The following is a 19266-nucleotide window of genomic DNA, read 5'->3' on the forward strand; positions in this document are numbered from 1 at the left end:
GCAGCTTTGCCCCAGTGCAGCCTTGCCCCAGTGCAGCTTTGCCCCAGTGCAGCCTTGCCCCAGTGCAGCCTTGTGCGATTGCCGCGATCCCTGCTGACATACACAGCCGTGTGTAAATTCAAATATGGCTCCGAGACTGCAGGGACTCGGCGGAGCCGAGATACACATACCCGAGAATCCTCGGCTTTTCTCTGCGCCGCTTACAGTCCCACCGAGAAAAGCCGAGGACTCTTGGCAATCGCCACGATCGCTCCTCCGATCACACAAAATTGGTGGGGATCGGCCTATAACATGCACCCACGATTTTCCCCTGATTTTCAGGGGAAAAAAGTGCTTGTTATATGCCGATAAATACGGTATCTATGTTTTTAATATTGTGTTTTTTATCTATGTTTTTAATATTGTGTTTATGACAATGTTTTATGTGTAATAAAATTTATCTATATTTTTATTCTGACTTTGTTCTCATTTGGCATTTGTCCCACTACTTTTGTTTTCAAAAATACCATGTATATAAAGCTTCTCCCCAGAGCACTGCAAATTGGTTTGTTCCACAAAGAAGCACATGAATGAAAACTTCGGAAATAACATTCATTTTTTAAATCTTATATTTTACATTTTATTTATTGGGTTTGGATCTACTTTAATACCTTGTTTGCATACTTACCTGTGTGGGATCTTCTGTACCAAAGATCAACCCTCCTGCACCAAAATATAACAGTGTAAAATCAGTGTAACAGTGTTGGAATCTTTTGCTTAAAGAAATACAGATCAACTTCACATAAATTTAAACATTACACAAGTACAAAACAACAAATGTATTAAAATATATGCAATGTTATTGAGATATCTCCCCCAGCACTTGCTAGTAGCATATTATTCACAATTCTGTAACAATACTTTTTATTGTACTTTTCAATAAACTAGCTTGAGTTGTTATGCACAGGATAGTAATTTCCATACACAGCACTGAAGTAGTTGGGGATATTATGTATATTCTAACAGAGTATTAGCATATGTGCACACATTCTTCTCAATGAAACATCTGCTCCATTGTAAAGCACACACATTCTTCCTTAGATGCAAAGCAAATCTTCAGGAGTCTTTGTATAGCAAAGCTTAGTGCAGCTGAGTGCTGACTTGAACTCTTACTTACAAAGGACCCTAGATCAAGCAACCATAATCATATAAATGTATGTATTCAATTTTTTGACTAAGATAGAAATGCACACGCATCAATTATTTTTTGTATTTTTGGTATAAGTGATTTAAGTGTATGATATAGATATGTACAAATGTCAGGAGTTTTATTTTATTTTTATTTACAGATATGGAGAATACTTTTATAGCACTCCTTATATTGTTGGCTAACATACTTTTTATTTAACAGTAAAGTTTATTAAATTGCTTGTAAAAAAATTCCAAACATAAATGCATACAGTAAAACCAAAAAAAAAATGTAAGAGCAGTTGAAGAGTAGTCCTAGCTACCCGAGGGGTACTACCTGCCCAAATAAAAGAGGCAGTAATTTGGTCTAGCTTTTGGAAAAATGATTTTGGCATAGGTACTGGGGTATGGTGGAACACCTAAAAAAAAATAATTAGGGAGAAAGGTCATTTTTATAAGATTAACCCTACCCACTGGCGTTAAGGGCAAGGATTTCCACACAGCGCACTTCTGAGTCAGTTGGAACAGCACTGGTTGCAGGTTCAGAGGTAAGTAAGCAGAGAGCTCCCTTTTAAGTATTAAATTTTAAATATTAAAATTCAGTGACCCATTGGAGAGGAGTAGATGGGGGTAGAGACCCAAGGAAAAAGGACTGATTTGTTCCAAATCATTCTAATGCCAGAAAAATGCCCAAACATATTAATCAGTTCCCGGGCTGCAGAAAAAGATGAGGAGGCATCAGAAGGTATAGTGGAGTATCGTCCGTATAAAGCGAGTCTTTTTTCTCCAAAAGGCCCACGGTTATCCCTCTAACTTTCTCCGTGGCTCGAAGTAGGATGGCCAAGGGCTCTATCGCAAAAGCAAGTAGGCCCAGGGACAATGGGCAGCCCTGTCGGGTACCACGATACAGACTAATCTCCTGGGAGAGTTGTTCCCCAATACGTATCTGGGCCTTAGGATTAGCATAAAGGATTTGCAGCCAAGAAAAAATCCAAGAACCAAACCCAAATTGTCTCAAAACTTCCCACAGATAGGGCCATTCCACTGAATCAAAGGCCTTATTTACATCCAACAAAGCAATTACCCCAGTAGGGCATGTGGACGCAGAGGAGGTCAATACAGTAAATAACCTACAAAGATTAATGTCTGTATCCTTACCTGGCATAAAACCCAACTGGCCACTGTGGATCAGGGACAGAATAATCTTATGAAGGCGGGTAGCCAAGATTTTACTTAAGATTTCAGTATCCATGTTCAATAGAGCTATAGGGTGATAGGAAGAGCACAACTCAGGTTTTTTTCCTGGCTTGGGGAGCACTATGATAATTGCCCGCGACATAGAATTCGGGAAAATGCTGTCTTTCGAGACTGCGAGGTAGAGTTCATGTAATTTAGGGGCCAGTACTTCAACATGAGATTTATAGAATTCAGAAGGGTGGCTAATATATTTTTAACAGAATAGGTAATTGGACAAATAATCAGACATTGCAGACGGAGTCACTGTAATTTGCAGTTTATTAATCATGTGCAAGCAGTAACACTAATTAGATTATGAAAGTTGCACAAGCATGGACTCTTCACAGCAATGTCTCTGTGGCTCAGTCAGGGTATGTGGATGCATAACATAATTTTTATATGACTCTATAACAGCCTTTCTCAACCTTTTTATCCCAGAGGAACCAATTGAATAATTATCAGGTCACAGGGAACCCCTGCTAAAATGTTTCCATTAGAGGCCAGTGGGAATAGTGTCCCTTATATTATTGGTCAGTGAAAAGAATGCCCTCCTTACAGTGGCAGTCCAGAATACCACCCTTACAGACAACTAAAATGATCATTGGATTCATGCAATTGGCTCTGCCAAGTGGTGTGGGACCCGGAGCTATGCAGGCACTATCTGATGGAAGGTCAATTAGCCACAGCTCAAGGAGCCCCTAGTGACCTTTGGAAGAACCCTAGGGTTCCACAGAACTCTGGTTAAGAATGACTGCTCTATAACTTCAGAGAGTGTAACTGAAAATTACTACTTCAGTAAAACAGTTTAGAACACAAACAGCTACTGTGCTTTTCCTCAACAGCATTCCTCTGACTGAAGTCCAGCGTAGTGCTGGTAACATGTGTGAACAACTGGAGGCCAAAGGACAAAAAGTCGCCGCACTAGAGCTGGGTCTAGCTGAGTCTTTCAGGGAAGCTATATGCTATTATGCTTTTGCCAGGTTCCCAATATCCTGGTTCTGACAGTGCAGGATCTCTCACCTGGCAGAAGATCACTTTCCAGCTGCCTCTGCCTCATCAGGTGATGAGTCATTCCACTTTGCCACCCCACTGCCTACCTTCTGGCTGTGGGGCTTAAAAATGTAATGGCTTAATCTTTGTGTGGTTTTTGGTCTGAATCGTCCATCGAGATACAGGCTCTAATTGACTCTGGGGCTGCAGGCCTGTTCATTGATGGTGCCTTTGTGTCTGAGCACTCGATTCCACTGCAGCTTTGTGCCACTCCGTTTGCCATTGAGGCTATTGATAGGAGACCTCTACAGCCTTCCCATGTGACTCATTAAACTGCTCCATTGACCATGGTCATAGGGGCTCTTCACCGTGAGATAATCCAATTCCAAGTAATTTCCTCACCTCATTTCCCAGTGGTTATTGGTTATCCTTGGTTTCAGAGGCACAACCCTTCTTTTGATTGGTTTCGTGCTGAGGTTCTTTCCTGGTTGCCACAATGCAGGAAGACATGTTTTCAGGAAGTGGCTAAGGTCTTGTGAACCTCTTCACTCTCCTCCCTGCCAGAGGAGTACCACAAATTTAGCAATGTCTTTGACAAAGGTCAAGCCAGTAGTTTGCCTCCACACTGGTCATATGATTGCCCAACTGACCTTGCCATACCCCCTTGTGGCCGGGTTTACCCTTTGTCTATCTCGGAGGAAAAAGCCATGAAGGAGTATGTTGCCGACGCACTTTCTCGAGGGTTCATTTGTAGATCCTCGTCTCCTGCTGGTGCTGGTTTCTTCTTTGTGAAAAAGAAGAGTGGTGAACTGAGACCTTGTATTGATTGCTTATCCGATTCCATTGATTACGGAGTTATTTGACCGCCTCTAGGGAGCAACGGTTTTCACAAAGCTTGATTTGAGAGGGGCATACAATCTCGTGAGGATCAAGGAGGGCGACGAATGGAAAACTGTTTTTAATACCGGAACTGGCCATTATGAATACCTTGTAATGTCATTTGGTCTTTGCAACTTCGGCAGTTTTCCAGGAATTTAGTAACAACGTCCTCTGAGATTTGTTGCAGCTATGTGTGGTGGTTTATCTCGACGATATCCTCATATTTTTCAATTCCCTAGAGAGCCACCACACAGATGTCTGTCATGTGCTTCAGAGGCTGAGAGATAATAACCTGCATTGTAAATTGGAGAAGTGTGAGTTTTATTGTGAACAGGTTAAATTCCTGGGTTATGTAATTTCCACTGCTGGTTTTTCGATGGACCCAGAGAAACTTTTAGCAGTTCTACAGTGGCCCCGACCCATAGGTTTATGTCCACTGCCACGTTTTCTTGCCTTTGCCAATTATTATCATAACTTATCGTCTGTGATCAAACCCCCGACTGATATAACCAGAAAGGACGGTAACCCACGGAATTGGTCTCCTAATTCGATTAATGCCTTTGAGAGTCTCAATGCTGCCTTTTTTCTGTTCCTGTGCTGGTACAACCTGATCCTACGGCACTGTCAGAGTCCTGGATGTGAGGCCGGATTGCAGAGGAGGCGTCCCTTGTGGCTAAGTGCAGCGTAACCCTGGGAGTGAGACAGGGAATACGGTGCCCAAAGGTGCACGGGTTGCCAGGGTGCTGTTGCTAAGTAGCTGATAGCAGGGAGCTGCTGGGGTGCGCTGGTAAGGTTAAAGGGCAACCGTTCAAGGAGAGATTCCAGGTATGGAGCCGTGGAGCAACCAGGAGCGGAGTCAGAGCCAGGCCAATGGTCAATGGTCAACACAGGAATCAGTCCGAGGTAAGGTACAGCAGGATAATCAGGAACGGAGAAGGTAGCTGAGCCGGGGGTCAAACACAGGAGGACGATCAAGGTACAGATGCGGAGCAGAAGAATAGTCAGGTCCAAGCCGGGGTCAATGCAGGCGGAACGCAGGAGTAGTCAGGCAAGCTGAGTAGTAACAGGAAACAGGTATCACGACAGGCACAAGGAACACAGGAAGCTGATGATAATCCAGCAACCAGCGTGTACCAGCAGCAGGCTTAAATAGGCAAAAGGGCGCCAATGATTACTATGATGCGCGCACGCCCGTTCCCGCTGTTGCGCACCTGCGTGCGCCTGTCGTTTTGCACCTATGTGCGCGCATGCGCACAGAGATTTGCCTGGTGCAACCATGATGGATACTGGCAGATTTACCCGTCCTACGGCTATTACCCTGACAGTCACCTTTCATCCTTGAGATTGATGCATCTGAGACTGGAGTTAGTGCCCTTCTGGCTCCTGATCCTGTTTGCTGCACCTGACTTCGCTGATCTCTGGACTTCTGTTTCTCTGGCTTGTTCTGACTACTCTTCCTGGTTACCAAACTCTGGCTATGTTTTGACTACGTTTGCTCTGTTTATACCATTTTATTAAATAGTGTGATTTTTACTGCACTTCTGTCTCAGTCTGATTCATGGTTCCTGACAACGTGCCATTGCCAAAAGGTCTCAAGAGCATGGAGGAGATTCCAGGAGACAGGCAGTTACTCTAGGAGAGCTGGACAGGGCCATAGAAGGGCCTTAACCAATCAACAGGACTGGTATTTGCTCCTTTATGCAAGGAGGAACAGGATGAGCACTGCCAGAGCCCTACAAAATTACCTCCAGCAGGCCGCTGGTGAGAATGTTTCTGACCAAACACTCAGAAACAGACTTCATGAGGTTTGCCTGGAGCCCAATGTCCTCTAGTGGGCCCTGTGCTCACTGCCTGGCACCGTGGGACTTGATTGGCATTTGCCATTGAACACCAAAATGTTAAAAGATATCTCAACCCAAGCTAAACAGTGAGAAACAATGAATCTCCCCTGCCAGCTACTGAATGTTGACACATCCAGCCCTGTGCTCTTCACAGATGAGAGCAGGTTCACCCTGAGCACATGTGACAGATGTGAAGGGGTCTGGAGAAGCCATGGAGAATGTTATGCTGCCTGTAACATTGTTCAGCATGACCAGTATGGTGGTGGGTCAGTGATGGTCTGGGGAGGCATATCCATGGAGGGACGCACAGACCTTTACAGGCTAGGCAATGGCAACCTGACTGCCATTAGGTATCGGGATGAAATTTTTTGGATACATTGTCAGACCCTAAGCTGGTGTAGTGGGTCCTGGGTTCTTCCTGGTGCATGACAATGCCCGGCCTCATGTTGTACGAGAATGCAGCCAGTTCCTAGAGAATGAAGGAATTGATACCATTGAATGGCCTATACGCTCGCCTGATCTAAATCCAATAGAACACCTTTGGGACATTATGTTTCGGTCCATCTGATGGCGCCAGGTTGCACCTCAGTTTGTTCAGGAGCTCAGTGATGCCCTGGTCCAGATCTGGAAGGAAATACCCCAAGACACCATCCGTCGTCTCATTAGGAGCATGCCCCAACAATGTCAGGCATACTTACAAGCACGTGGGGGCCCTACAGACTACTGAGTAACATTTTGAGTTGCTGCAATGAAATTTCAGCAAAATGGACTAGTTTGCTGCATAGTTTTTTCACTTTGATTTCCGGGGTGTCTTTGAATTTAGCCCACTGTAGGTTGATAATTTTCATTTCCATCACACAATGTGGCATCTTTTCATTCCTAGCACATTACCCAGTCCATATCATTATAAATATCTAGCATGATATTTTTCCCCATTGAGATCTGATGTGTTTTCAAAGAGTTCCTTTCATTTTTTTGAGCAGTGTATAAGTGTATATACCCCTTCATTATCAGGCCATTTCAGTTTTAAGTGCTGTGATAGTTTGATATTTACTTGGTTATGCCACACTGTACCCAAATGAATATATATATATATATATATATATATATATATATATATATATATATATATATATATATATATATATATATATATATGTATATATTAGACAGATATAGCTTTCTTTTGTTATTTGTCTACCTCATATGTATTTTTTTACTTCATACTGTTTAATTAAAGGTAACAAGGCCAAAAATGTTGGGAAAAAAAGAAAAGCTTGTTCTACTTTTTGTTATAAAATCTATCAAATAAAAATGCCAGAATAATACAAACACACCCAAAATGACCCATTATGAGAAAATAGACACCCCAAGGTGATCTAATTTTTTTGCCACAATTTTTTGAAAAATTAGGAATCATGCTGGTATTTAGGGGGTTAAACTCAAATACCTCACGAGAGTTTTCTGATGGTTTTTCCATTTAAAAAATATTAACAGTTTTCTAGGGCTGGAAAAGTCTTAAAATAGTGATTAACTAGTGAGATAATTATGCTAGCTTTTTAGTTTAAACACCTGCCTAGACAGCTGTATACAAAAATGCCGGCCGGAGAACCTGTCGTGGTCAGAGGTAGAGGGGAAGCTGTTGCTAGTAAGGGATTATCCACCTAATTACCAGGGACCACAGTGAGTAACTGAAGCAAGTACTGGAGCAGCATTCACACCAACCGGGGCAGTGAAAAATTGGGAAACTTCAGTGGGTATCAAGCCAGGGACCCAGCCAGCGGAGGTGATGCTTGCAGAGCAGCCTTGTGTGTCAAGGGACCGAGCGGGCCAGTGAAGCTTGAGAGCTATCTAGAGTGCCAAGCTAGGGACCCTGCAGAGAAGCGGGGGTGATGCTTGAGGAAGATACCACCGTGAAGATTGGAGTAGCTCAAGGGATTCAGTGGCAGTGAATCAGCGGGTCTTGTGAGAGACCGGGAGCTCAGTGGGCTGAAGAACTACAAGGAGTGATTGTAGTGAAAGTGGAGGAACTGTTACATTTGTGTTAGGAACCGTTAAAGGCAGATGTGGCGTCTTGCTGGATGCCTTTCCCTGCATGGCTGCCCTCCTATTTAAGTTTTGGAGTCTGACAGTTAATCTTGCAACTACCCAAGGGTGTCCTGGCCCTAACCCTCTCTCCCCAAAAAAGTTTGTTACGAGAAATAAACTTTCTTTTGCATTCAAGAAGTGTCTGGTGCCCAAAAACTTTAACTACTCTGCACCCACCATGCCTCACAACCCACTACATACAGAAGGATGTCAGCTATCCCTGGCACTGGAGGTTCTCATTAGATCAAAGGAGGCCTGGGACCTTGCTACAATGATGATGACAGCTTTGTCACAGAAGAGGAAATGCTCAAGAGGGACAAAAGCAACCACAAAATGCTGACTAAGGTTCCAGCCTAGTCCCACCCTATTTAAAGTGTTTTAATTACTCTTGCGTCCCTGTTAAACCGGCCATTATTGGATCAAAATGTGGCCAGTTTAGCAGGGACTGGCCAAATTTAGATCTGTGTGTGGCCACTGTTTTTGAACAGAGGTCAGTCTGCCAACTAACTTCTGTTCAATCACCCTGTCAGTATATTCTCACTCGATCAGCACCACAAGAAATAGGCTGCAGTGCTGATCTGTGTATTCTGATGGTGGATGGAGTCTCCCTGCCGAATACAATGACACAGCAGGGAGGATTCCTGCATCCTCATCAAATGTGTAGATGAGGGAATCAGGTTGTTGTTTTTTTTCATTCAACCCACTGGTTGAACAAAAAACTGACCCATGTATGGCCAGCTTTAGACATTCTCCTTACTTACCTTACTTACTGTCCCCATGACATTGTTATGACTGAACAGGAATTGTAGGGGAATCTCCCCGAAATGGGTTACAAACTGAAATCTGACAGATGTTCCTCTGTCCAACCTACCCAAAACCAAAAAAGATTTTTCATTGAAGTTCTGCATTCACTATACACTATACACTCTAATACACTTCATGTATTAGAGTGTAATATAACATGTAGGTGTAGCTTAAAATCCTCTCTTTCATTTCCTAGCCTACCCTAGCACCAGAGATTTGTACTGTGTTAGCCATTAACAAAAGTAGACGTTTGGATGAGAAATGAGCTTGGACATGTTCAGTTGCACTTCTGAAATAACGTGGCTGAGAAATTCAAGAAACTGTCACCTGTTATGGGTCAGTCATTTGCGTCCGAGGCATTCCCTGCCGCGCAGCCGTACTTTTACATCCCCCTTGCAGAGCAGGAAATGCCTGGGCTGCAAAGGATTGGCCTATTACAGGTGACAGCTACTTGGGAGGCTCAGCCATGTGGATTCAGAAGTACATCTGAACATGCCAAAGCTCAACCCTAGTTTAGATATGGCATTAGTACATTCCAGAACAACATGCACAGCTTCAAATCCCCACTGCTCTCCCTGCCCAGAGGTACTTCTAGGCAGAGACTTTCAGCAGGTCAGTTCTGGCAGTATGCAGAGTGATGTCATCCATGTACAGCCTTCTGTTGAACTTTTAGATTTAGGGTGATACTATTTATTGGCCAACTAAATAGACTGCAGTGCAAGCTTTTAAGGCACTACACTAGTCTAATCTAGAAACAGACATATTGAACTTTAATTTTTTAAACAGTTTTTAGCAATACCGTGTTTTCCAGGCTCACTTTTATACATGCTTCAAGCACATCACAAGTGCCCTGAGATGCCACAAGGGTTCTACACAATGTCTATTTTGAGTACAGTTTACATTGTTTCTGAATTTAGCTGTAATGGATTCCCACAGTCCAAGAAATAGGTTAATGTGTGTCTGGATGACAGAGTTGTAGCTATCAGTTGCTGAGGGCTTATTCAGGAAATGAGGCAGGACTAGTAACATCACTGCACATAAAAAGATAATGGCATTACATATAATGTTATAATGTCATAGCATAATGTGCACTAAACTGTAGCAATGACAGGGTCGTTACTGAGTACAGAAACAAAGCAAAGTTTGGCGACCGTAGAAACCAAACAGACAGTGCATTTCTCAGATTTAACGTCAGTTTATAACTATACACATTGTTCCTATTATCGTTGCTATTGATATACCGTATTAATTATTGTGGTTATTATATCTTAGCGGAGGCATTGTGCTGCGGCCTTGGGATTGTTTATTGTTTTTCTTGGTGGAGGATTTCCATTATTGTTGCATACATAGATTTGATTATTAGATATTGTTTTGATTATTGTACTTTGTCTAACCAACCGCCTTGTCGTAGATTCTATTTTCTTAAAATGGTTAAATCCTGTTTTTAAAGGAAACCTCTATTGACGAAATATGGTGGCTGCAATTGCTGACCGCTTCTTTCAAAAAATCTACTTGCCTAGTTGTCAGGCTGATCTGATGGTTTTAGTATCTTCTGGGGCACTGTCCCAGAAAGGGTATGCAGTGGAGTCTTGCACTCACTTTTACTTTACTAATCTTCCTGCTTGTTCCCAGTCAGTGACTCAGAAGTAAGCCATTGGATGGGATAAGCTTGTCAGCCAGACAACTGGAAGAAGTCCCATTTAATATCTTAGAGCTGACTTCAGCTATCTAAAGCCTGAGTGGTTGCCGTATTTGCTTACCTTTGTGTCAAATATTCAGTTTTTGCACTGATTATTAAGTAAGCATGGTACTAAGAATATTATTTTATTATTTATGAAAAAAACACCATATATACATGCTACATATATTAATATGTATTAAACATTTTACCTAGGTATGGCATCTGTCCTTAAAAAAAAAATATATGTATATGTATGTGTGTGTGTGTGTATATATATATATATATATATATATATATATATATATATATATATATAATGATATCTTAATTAGAAATGCTGCAAAGAGCTGTTAGCAGTTGCCAACAATTCAAGGAATTCAAAAGTCTGAGCTGAGAACATTATAATTTAATCATTGTTTTCTTGGGTTTATTCTGTGCTACAGTGCTAAAATAAGCAACGTTGTAAAAGTGACCCATGACAGCCAAATTACAATAACTCTACTTGGTTGCTTTTGGATACAAGTGCATTGCACAATGTCCTTTTCCTTTTCAGGTCAGCTCAATAATTCAGGTCAGCTCAATGATGTTTTTTCATTGTATTTGCTTTCTTAAATTGTTTATTTTCCCTTACAGAGTTCCAGTCTGTGGAAGGTTTAAAGGGTCCCTCTTTTCTGAAATACCAAATTTGAAGACGTTTTATTGGATGGGATCTGTATCTCATCAAAAAAGCTACAGGTTATAAAGATGACTCACTTACAAGCTGGATTCAGTCAAGAGACGATAGAAAAAGCCCGATTGGAATTAAATGAGAATCCAGACACTTTACATCAGGATATCCAACAGGTTAGAGACATGATAATCACTAGACCAGATATTGGTTTTCTACGGACAGATGATGCATTCATCTTAAGGTTTTTAAGAGCTAGGAAGTTCAACCAGATGGAAGCATTCCGACTTCTCGCCCAGTATTTCCAGTATCGCCAACTTAACTTGGACATGTTCAAAAACCTTAAAGCAGATGATCCCGGGATTAAAAGAGCTCTTATGGATGGCTTTCCAGGTGTGCTTGACACTCGTGACCACTATGGACGGAAGATTCTTCTACTTTTTGCAGCCAACTGGGACCAGAGTAGGTAAATGTAGATAGTGTTTAAATATTTTCTTCTAATTTATTTGTTAAAGGTCAGATGGCAAATATTGATAACAAGTCAGTAGGGATATGTTCCTGATATATACATTAACTTAAAAAAACATTAAAACAAGTTGACAAGCTGCTAATAATTTGCAAGTATCCGCCTGTAACATTGGGGCCTATAGCAAATTGTGCTACCTTTACCAGCCCTCAAGTCAAATTGAAAATAGCACAGTTAACATTCATATATGGGGACTGTTAATCCTTCTGATAATTTGTAACTCTGTTAAGCTAGTTTTCTGATCTGGGAAACCAATAGGAGAGCAAAGAGAGATCCTGCACTCTTTGAAACCTCTCTGCAGACTGTACTGTACCTCAGCAATACAGCTTGGCTCGGGACCTGTCCCAGCCTTTAATTGGAATTGATAGAAACAGAAGGACACTAATAAGATCACTACTCTGTTTGCTCTTCCTTTAAGCATATTCTTGGTATTAGATGGTCAGCATTGTACAATGAATTGAGATGCCTCTCTCACTCCTAGTTTGAGTGCTGCTGTATAGAAACTACAGAGCACTCGTTAAATTCAATAATTTATATGTAAAAAACATAATGATTTTTTGGTAATTTCCTGACTTTTTGGCTCTATACACCACCACAATGGATTTGAAATGAAAGTTTGCAGTTAAAGCACATCTTGTTCATTTCATTTGAAATCCATTGTGGTAGTGTATAGAGCCAAAAAGATTAGAATTGTGTAGATGTCCCAATATTTATGGACCTGACTGTATTTAATAGTTGCATGTTCTGTTTCAATGGCTAAGTGATATAGTATAATACTATGCCCGGTATTTTTGCTAAGTGGCTTTGCTTACCAATAATGAATCCATGAGTCATTATTGAATGCTAATATTAAATGACTCAAATGTTGTGGCTTGGGTTTGAAAATTCTTACTGAATCCTGGCTTTATTAAATGCGAATTATTCCTGTAACAGTTGCATTCCTGGGAGGTTTGGGAGCTGATCACATTATATGCAGCAATTGCTCACTTGGCACCTGCCTCATATAGCATAATGGTTGACAGTATCCCTCCTCCTATCCTGTATCACAGATATACTGCTTGCTTACTATTGTGCAGAGTATTGAAATGATGTGCTGGAAGCTTCTTGTTTGCAGCAATAGCTTTGCTTTTATGGAGAAATATGGGAACATGTGTTTTCATTATGATGACAGGAAAAGGAACTGAATAACAAAGAAGTATACACAGAGGAAAAACAGTACTTCCTCCCATTTCACCATATCATGGATACACACTATAATACTGCAACGCCACCTGCTGGTATAGACATGTATAATGCACATGTATAGTTTACAGTATATAAAGCTACTATGCTGTTGTTCTTCCAACACTTATGCCACGAGCGGACTTTACGGCAGACTTGATCCGGAGGACCGGAGTCCGTTGGACAATTCGATCGTGTGTGGGCTCCAGCGGACTTTTTTTCCCCAAAAGTTCGACGGACCTAGAAATGAAACATGTTTCAAATCTTTCCGACGGACTCGAAAAGTCTGCTCTTCTGTATGCTAGTTCGACGGACAAAAACCGACGCTAGGGCAGCTATTGGCTACTGGCTATGAACTTCCTTGTTTTAGTCCGGTCGTATGTCATCACGTACTAATCCGTCGGACTTTGGTTGATCGTGTGTAGGCAAGTCTGTTCATTCGGAAAGTCCGTCGTAAAGTCCGTCAAAGTCCGCCGGACAACGCCTGCCGTAAAGTCCACTCGTGTGCACGCGGCATTACTGGGCTATAGTATCAAGTAACAGACCTAAATGATTCAGGAGGGTCTTTGCATCACCGAAGTGACAACATGTGTGCTGGTAGAACTCAGTGTGTGGGGTGCCCCTACAAGTACCTCTAGGGCCAATGTCTTTGGGCTTTTGTTCACTTTAAAACTGCTTTTTTTCTGCATTAAGGTCTATGAGAATGCGAAAGCAGGAAAAATGCACCAGCAAAAAATATCCCTAGACATGAACAGGAAGAAAGAAGTTCTGAAGTGAACCTCTCAGTAGTGCATTTGTGCTTAATTCCAACAGGTTCCTTGCACACCACAATAAAGCATGATCAGTTTTTTATCATACTGTATGGGTATTTTTCACTCTAGAATATTTTGCAACATAGATAAAAACACCCATACATCCCAAACTTTTGATATAAGAAAAAGGAAACCATTTTAGTATAAAGTATGTAGGAAAATGACACAGCCCTGTGATGCAGACCATGAAAAATTGATACACAAAAAATGATTGATTAAAGCATATCGCCAACTTTGCTCCAATTGGCCCAAATAAACAATTTTCTAATACATTTTCACACTGTTAGCACTGTATAAAATGTTAGAGGGTCTTCCCATTTGCTACTGGAACAAAAATCAAATCAGGCCAATTGCTGCTCAGCCATTCACAGGAAGCTTTGTATTTTATGAACAAATACAAGGCTTCCTTCAAATGGCGGAGATAGAGATTGTGACACCATGCACTTGCCTCTCCGCCAATCAGAGTAAGCTTTGTATTCATTCATAAAAGTACAATGCTTCCTGTGACTCAATTTTGACACAGGAATGGGAAGGGAAGCCCATAGACCACTATCACAACACAGCGTTGTGTACTGTATGTAGCTGTAAGTATGTATTAATAAAGGAAAAAGTTTATCCAGGCCAGCCTGACCCAAACAAACTATTTAAAGATATCGCAAAGCTGGAGTTAGGATTTAAACCAACAAGAGTTTTTTGCACTACTTTTCCTTTGTTTTGGGTTTTCATAAAGCAAATACATTAATATAGATACCCCCGATTTACATCAGTTGTGATGAAACGCATAGGGCGGAGTTCACGAATGTGACGTCACTACGCATGCTGAAACCACGAGGTGGTTGGATTGAATCCTGGAACCAGTATTTTTACATACATGCTTGTTTTTAGGATTAACATTGTGAGTAATTAGTACTTCCTTGCTTTTAATAAATTTACAATACAGTTTCACACTATGTGGATATCTTTGATTCATTTTCTCTGCATGATATGATGGAGCAATTCCCACCATTACTTGGGATATCGCTCTAACCAGAGAGGAGGAAAGGAGTGAACGGTTTCCATCGCAAGTGATATTTAATTCATACAGCGCTCATGACTCTTTCTGATTAAAAGTCAATAATTTCTGGTAAGAAGCCACTTTTTACCTTATGGTGGAGGCCCACTTGGGTGATTCACCTTTTGGCTTGTCATCTATACTCACATATTGGACGCACTTGCTGGGTGTATAAAAAAAAATTGGAACCTTCACATTTGGAACTTTTATGTTGTGTTATAATGGACTGTTTTATCACATGGGACTCAATTTATTAATTTTTTTTTCATATGTTGCCACATTACATTTTATTGATTGTTAGCGTGGCAAATCTAATCTTATACAAATCATTTACTGGGTGAATGTACAGTGTACTGTAATGGAGAAGTCAGTACATGAGACCAAAAAAAAAGGGACAAATGAGGAGGAAATAAGGACTGAGGGATTTGGTTTCAAAAGAGGGACAATCACTTCAAATCAGGACAGTTGGGAGCTTTGACCATCTGAATGAATAGCATCAAAAAGAGTGCTTCAGAATCTCTCTCTTATCATGCACAAGTGCATGTTTAATTACACTTTTATTAGCAGCCCAATGTAGCAGAATATCAGTAAAGATGACGACAATTAGCATCTCTAATACAAATAGCATTATGCATGATAGCCAGCTTTAGGCTACATCACACCTCTGTGTTTAATTGTGCTGCTTGCTGTATTTTTGGTTTGATTTCCAGCAAAACAAACCGTCTGTAGAGATGAATGGTAACGCAGAAAAATGCTTGAAATGCTCTGCATGAAAATGCAGAGGTGTCAGTGTAGCCTCAGAGTAAGAGATTACTTACATGCTGGGCTTTTTTTTAAGTCGAAACAAAACCGTGTCTCCCCTTCCCCCCACATTGCAGCAGCTTAGCAGAGATTTTATTGGGGGACTGCTGTTCTCCATTCTAGGAGAGAAGAACAGTGACGTTACACACAGCCTTTCTTGAAGCTAATTGCTCTCCTACACAATTGTGTAGCAGAAGGAGTTCAATCACCATTTGTCCCTATGATCAACTGCTGGTGATTGGGTTGTGGAGTGGCAGCTGACATTGTCCATTGTCCTATCAAAGAGAGTGCAGCATATCAAGGCGCCTTTGTGACCTTAACCAAAATCTGTAATAATAAAGACCTGAACCTTAGCCTATACGTAGCAATGGCATCATCTGGTCTTAAATAGTTTAATATAATTCTGTAAATCTTTCCTCAGCTGTAGTCTTTATATTATAAGAATTTGTAATCCCGATAATGCCTGCTGGTTAATTTCTTTTACTTTTTTAGACATTTTTCATTATGATGTTTCTGCCTAGTTATTATGAGGTCCTTAGGTGGGTATTTTTTGTGTTAATGTGCCTGCCTGTGGTTGCTGGGTAGTTACTGGCAAAAAGCATGTCTTATGTTATGAAATAAAATAAAGTGCAGTGCTCTAAACACATAAATAGTATAGGAAATTACAATAAATCTCCCCCACTCACACTATCGATCAATTAGTAACAGAGCAATAAACTTATGACACATGTTAGTGTAAATTGTTCTGCTTCCACAATCTAAGTAACCAAAAAAAGGATCTCTATAACTGATCCAGTTATGTGAGCTTAACTTACAGTCTAAGCAGCTTGGCAGACAGTGATGTGATCCAAATGACATTTTGCAGAACATAGAAAGCTTTAACCCAAAATATACGCAGATCACAACAGATGAACATCAGATAGGTCAAAAACAACATAGTGCGTTTAACTCCAGCAGAGTGCAGTGCATGTGATGAATGGGGGCTAAACCATGAAGAAGGGCGGTACTAACTATATAGAGCATCCACTAGCTATGATGATACTATGATATAAATCACTCTAGTGTACTGTACATATCAACACTATAAATATGCTTGTGTAAACTAATGCCAGTCTGTGCAAAGAAACAAAAATAATGATGATAATAATAAAGTGCATAATGCAAAAAAGTTTGTGATATTACATAGTTATATAGTTAATCTGGTGGACACAAGTCCATCCAGTTCAACCAACACAGATTACTTGAAATTATTGTGATTTAAAACAATAATCTGCAATCTTCATATTGCAACTTGTTATCCTTTATAAATCAAGTGCAGCAAGGTGAATTTCTCTGGAATCAGACTCACCTTTTAGTTCAGACTTATAATAATTAAAATTAAATTTTTTTTTACCTTAATGCATTCCTAGCAGAATGCAATGATTTGCAAATCTCATAAACCCATATTTTAGTCAAAATAGAAGATAGGAAGCATATCAAATGTATAAAACTGATAAAATGTATAATTTAAATAAAAAATAAGGAAAGTTTGAAATTGATGGCAGTACCACGTCTCAAAAAGGTTGGGACATGGCATCACAAAACTGGCAAGGTAAATGGTACTAACAAGGAAGAGCTGGAAAAACATTTTGCAACTGATTAGGTTAATTGGCAAACAGATCAGTAACATGATAGGGTATAAAAAGAGAAACCTAAGAGCCGTACACACGGGCCGAATATCGGGCAGTATCGGCGGGTTCTATAGAACATTCCGTGAGTTCAGTAGCCAGTCTGACAGAAGCCGCCCATTTGGCCAGTTTCTGCCGAAGGAGTATGATTGAAAATGGTCTGCTGATCGGCATTCTGATCAGCGTTCTGAGCCAATGTGTGTCAAAACCCAATAGCTCAGGGGGGGAGATTGCAATACTAACATTGCATAGTTAGTACAGCGGCTCCACCCGAGCTTTTCATTTTTTTTTTGTTTAGTTTGCTGAACTAGACTTTAGAGAGTCAGAATGTCTCAGAAGTAAAGATGGGCAGATTCAGATTACTTTATTAATCCCAAAGGAAAATTATTAAGATACAGTTACATTCAATGAAGACAACACAAAATCACAATAACAAATGGAAACAAAACACAATAACAATGAAATTATCAATACCAGCAATTAATACCAAATAAAACAAAATTATTACTATACTATAATAAACCACACCATCCTGTTAAAAAAAACTACATAGAATGAATAACCAATAACAACGATTGAAAAATAACAGAAAGTCAAACTACCAAAATGCAAATATTACACCACTTTCTCTAACATTACCCAAAAATCATTACACATAGTTAACCTAATACCAACATAATAAAAAAAACTACATAAAAATATGGATCATAAACCAAATTAAATCCTTACACCCAGCACTCACAGAGAAGAATTATATAATTTGATGGCCACAGGCAAAAATTATTTCTTGTGGTTCATCAAAGTTTTAACAATCTATCACTGAAGGTACTCCTCAGACTGACCAGCGTATAGTGGTGTGGGTGAGAGAAGTTGTCCAAGATTAAACTTTCCTTAGGGAACATTCTCCTCTCTAACACTGTTGTTAAAGACTCCAAGTTCAACCCAACAATATCACCGGCCTTGAGAATCAGTTTATTGAGCCTCTTGGTGTTGGCCACCCTAAGTTTCCTTCCCCAGCATGCAACTGTATACAGAAGAGCACTAGCAACCACAGACCCACAAAACATAAAAATGTTAAAAGACTTCAGCTCCCTCAAAAAATAGTGGCGGGTTTGGCCTTTCCTATAGAGCACTTCAGTGTTTGTGCTCCAGTCCAATTTATCTATGTGCACCCTAGATACTTGTAATTCTCTTCTACATCCACATTCACTCCTCGGATAGAGACAGGGGTCACCGGTGCCTTCTTCCAACTCCATTCCACAACTGGCTCTTTTGTCTTTATATATATATATATATATATATATATATATATATATATATATATGATAGTGGGGACAGAAAGTATCCAGACCCCCCTTAAATTTTTCACTCTTTGTTATATTGCAGCCATTTGCTAAAATCATTTAAGTTCATTTTTTTCCTCATTATGTACACACAGCACCCCATATTGACAGAAAAACACAGAATTGTTGACATTTTTGCAGATTTATTAAAAAAGAAAAACTGAAATATCACATGGTCCTAAGTATTCAGACCCTTTGCTCAGTATTTAGTAGAAGCACCCTTTTGATCTAATACAGCCATGAGTCTTTTTGGGAAAGATGCAACAAGTTTTTCACACCTGGATTTGGGGATCCTCTGCCATTCCTCCTTGCAGATCCTCTCCACTTCTGTTAGGTTGGATGGTAAACGTTGGTGGACAGCCATTTTTAGGTCTCTCCAGAGATGCTCAATTGGGTTTAATGAGAACTAATTGGGAATGGGGGAAGGACACAGAGCAAGTTATGTATAGATAGTTGGTCAGTCAATTGACTGATCGGTTCCTGACCAAGCAC

General features: G+C 40.4%; 1 protein-coding gene across 3 annotated transcripts in view; it reads left to right on the forward strand.

Moving 5' to 3' along the window:
• Positions 1 to 19266, forward strand: part of CLVS1 (clavesin 1) — a 181106-nt gene that overhangs the window by 26885 nt on the left and 134955 nt on the right. For all 3 annotated transcript variants that reach the window (XM_073631695.1, XM_073631697.1, XM_073631696.1), the window contains one exon: positions 11320 to 11819. In XM_073631695.1, coding sequence (XP_073487796.1) covers positions 11431 to 11819 — 389 coding nt within the window. In that variant the 5' untranslated portion in view covers positions 11320 to 11430. The remainder of the gene's footprint in view (positions 1 to 11319; positions 11820 to 19266) is intronic.

Source organism: Aquarana catesbeiana, linkage group LG05 (assembly GCF_042186555.1).
Source record: "Aquarana catesbeiana isolate 2022-GZ linkage group LG05, ASM4218655v1, whole genome shotgun sequence".
NCBI lineage: Eukaryota > Metazoa > Chordata > Amphibia > Anura > Ranidae > Aquarana > Aquarana catesbeiana.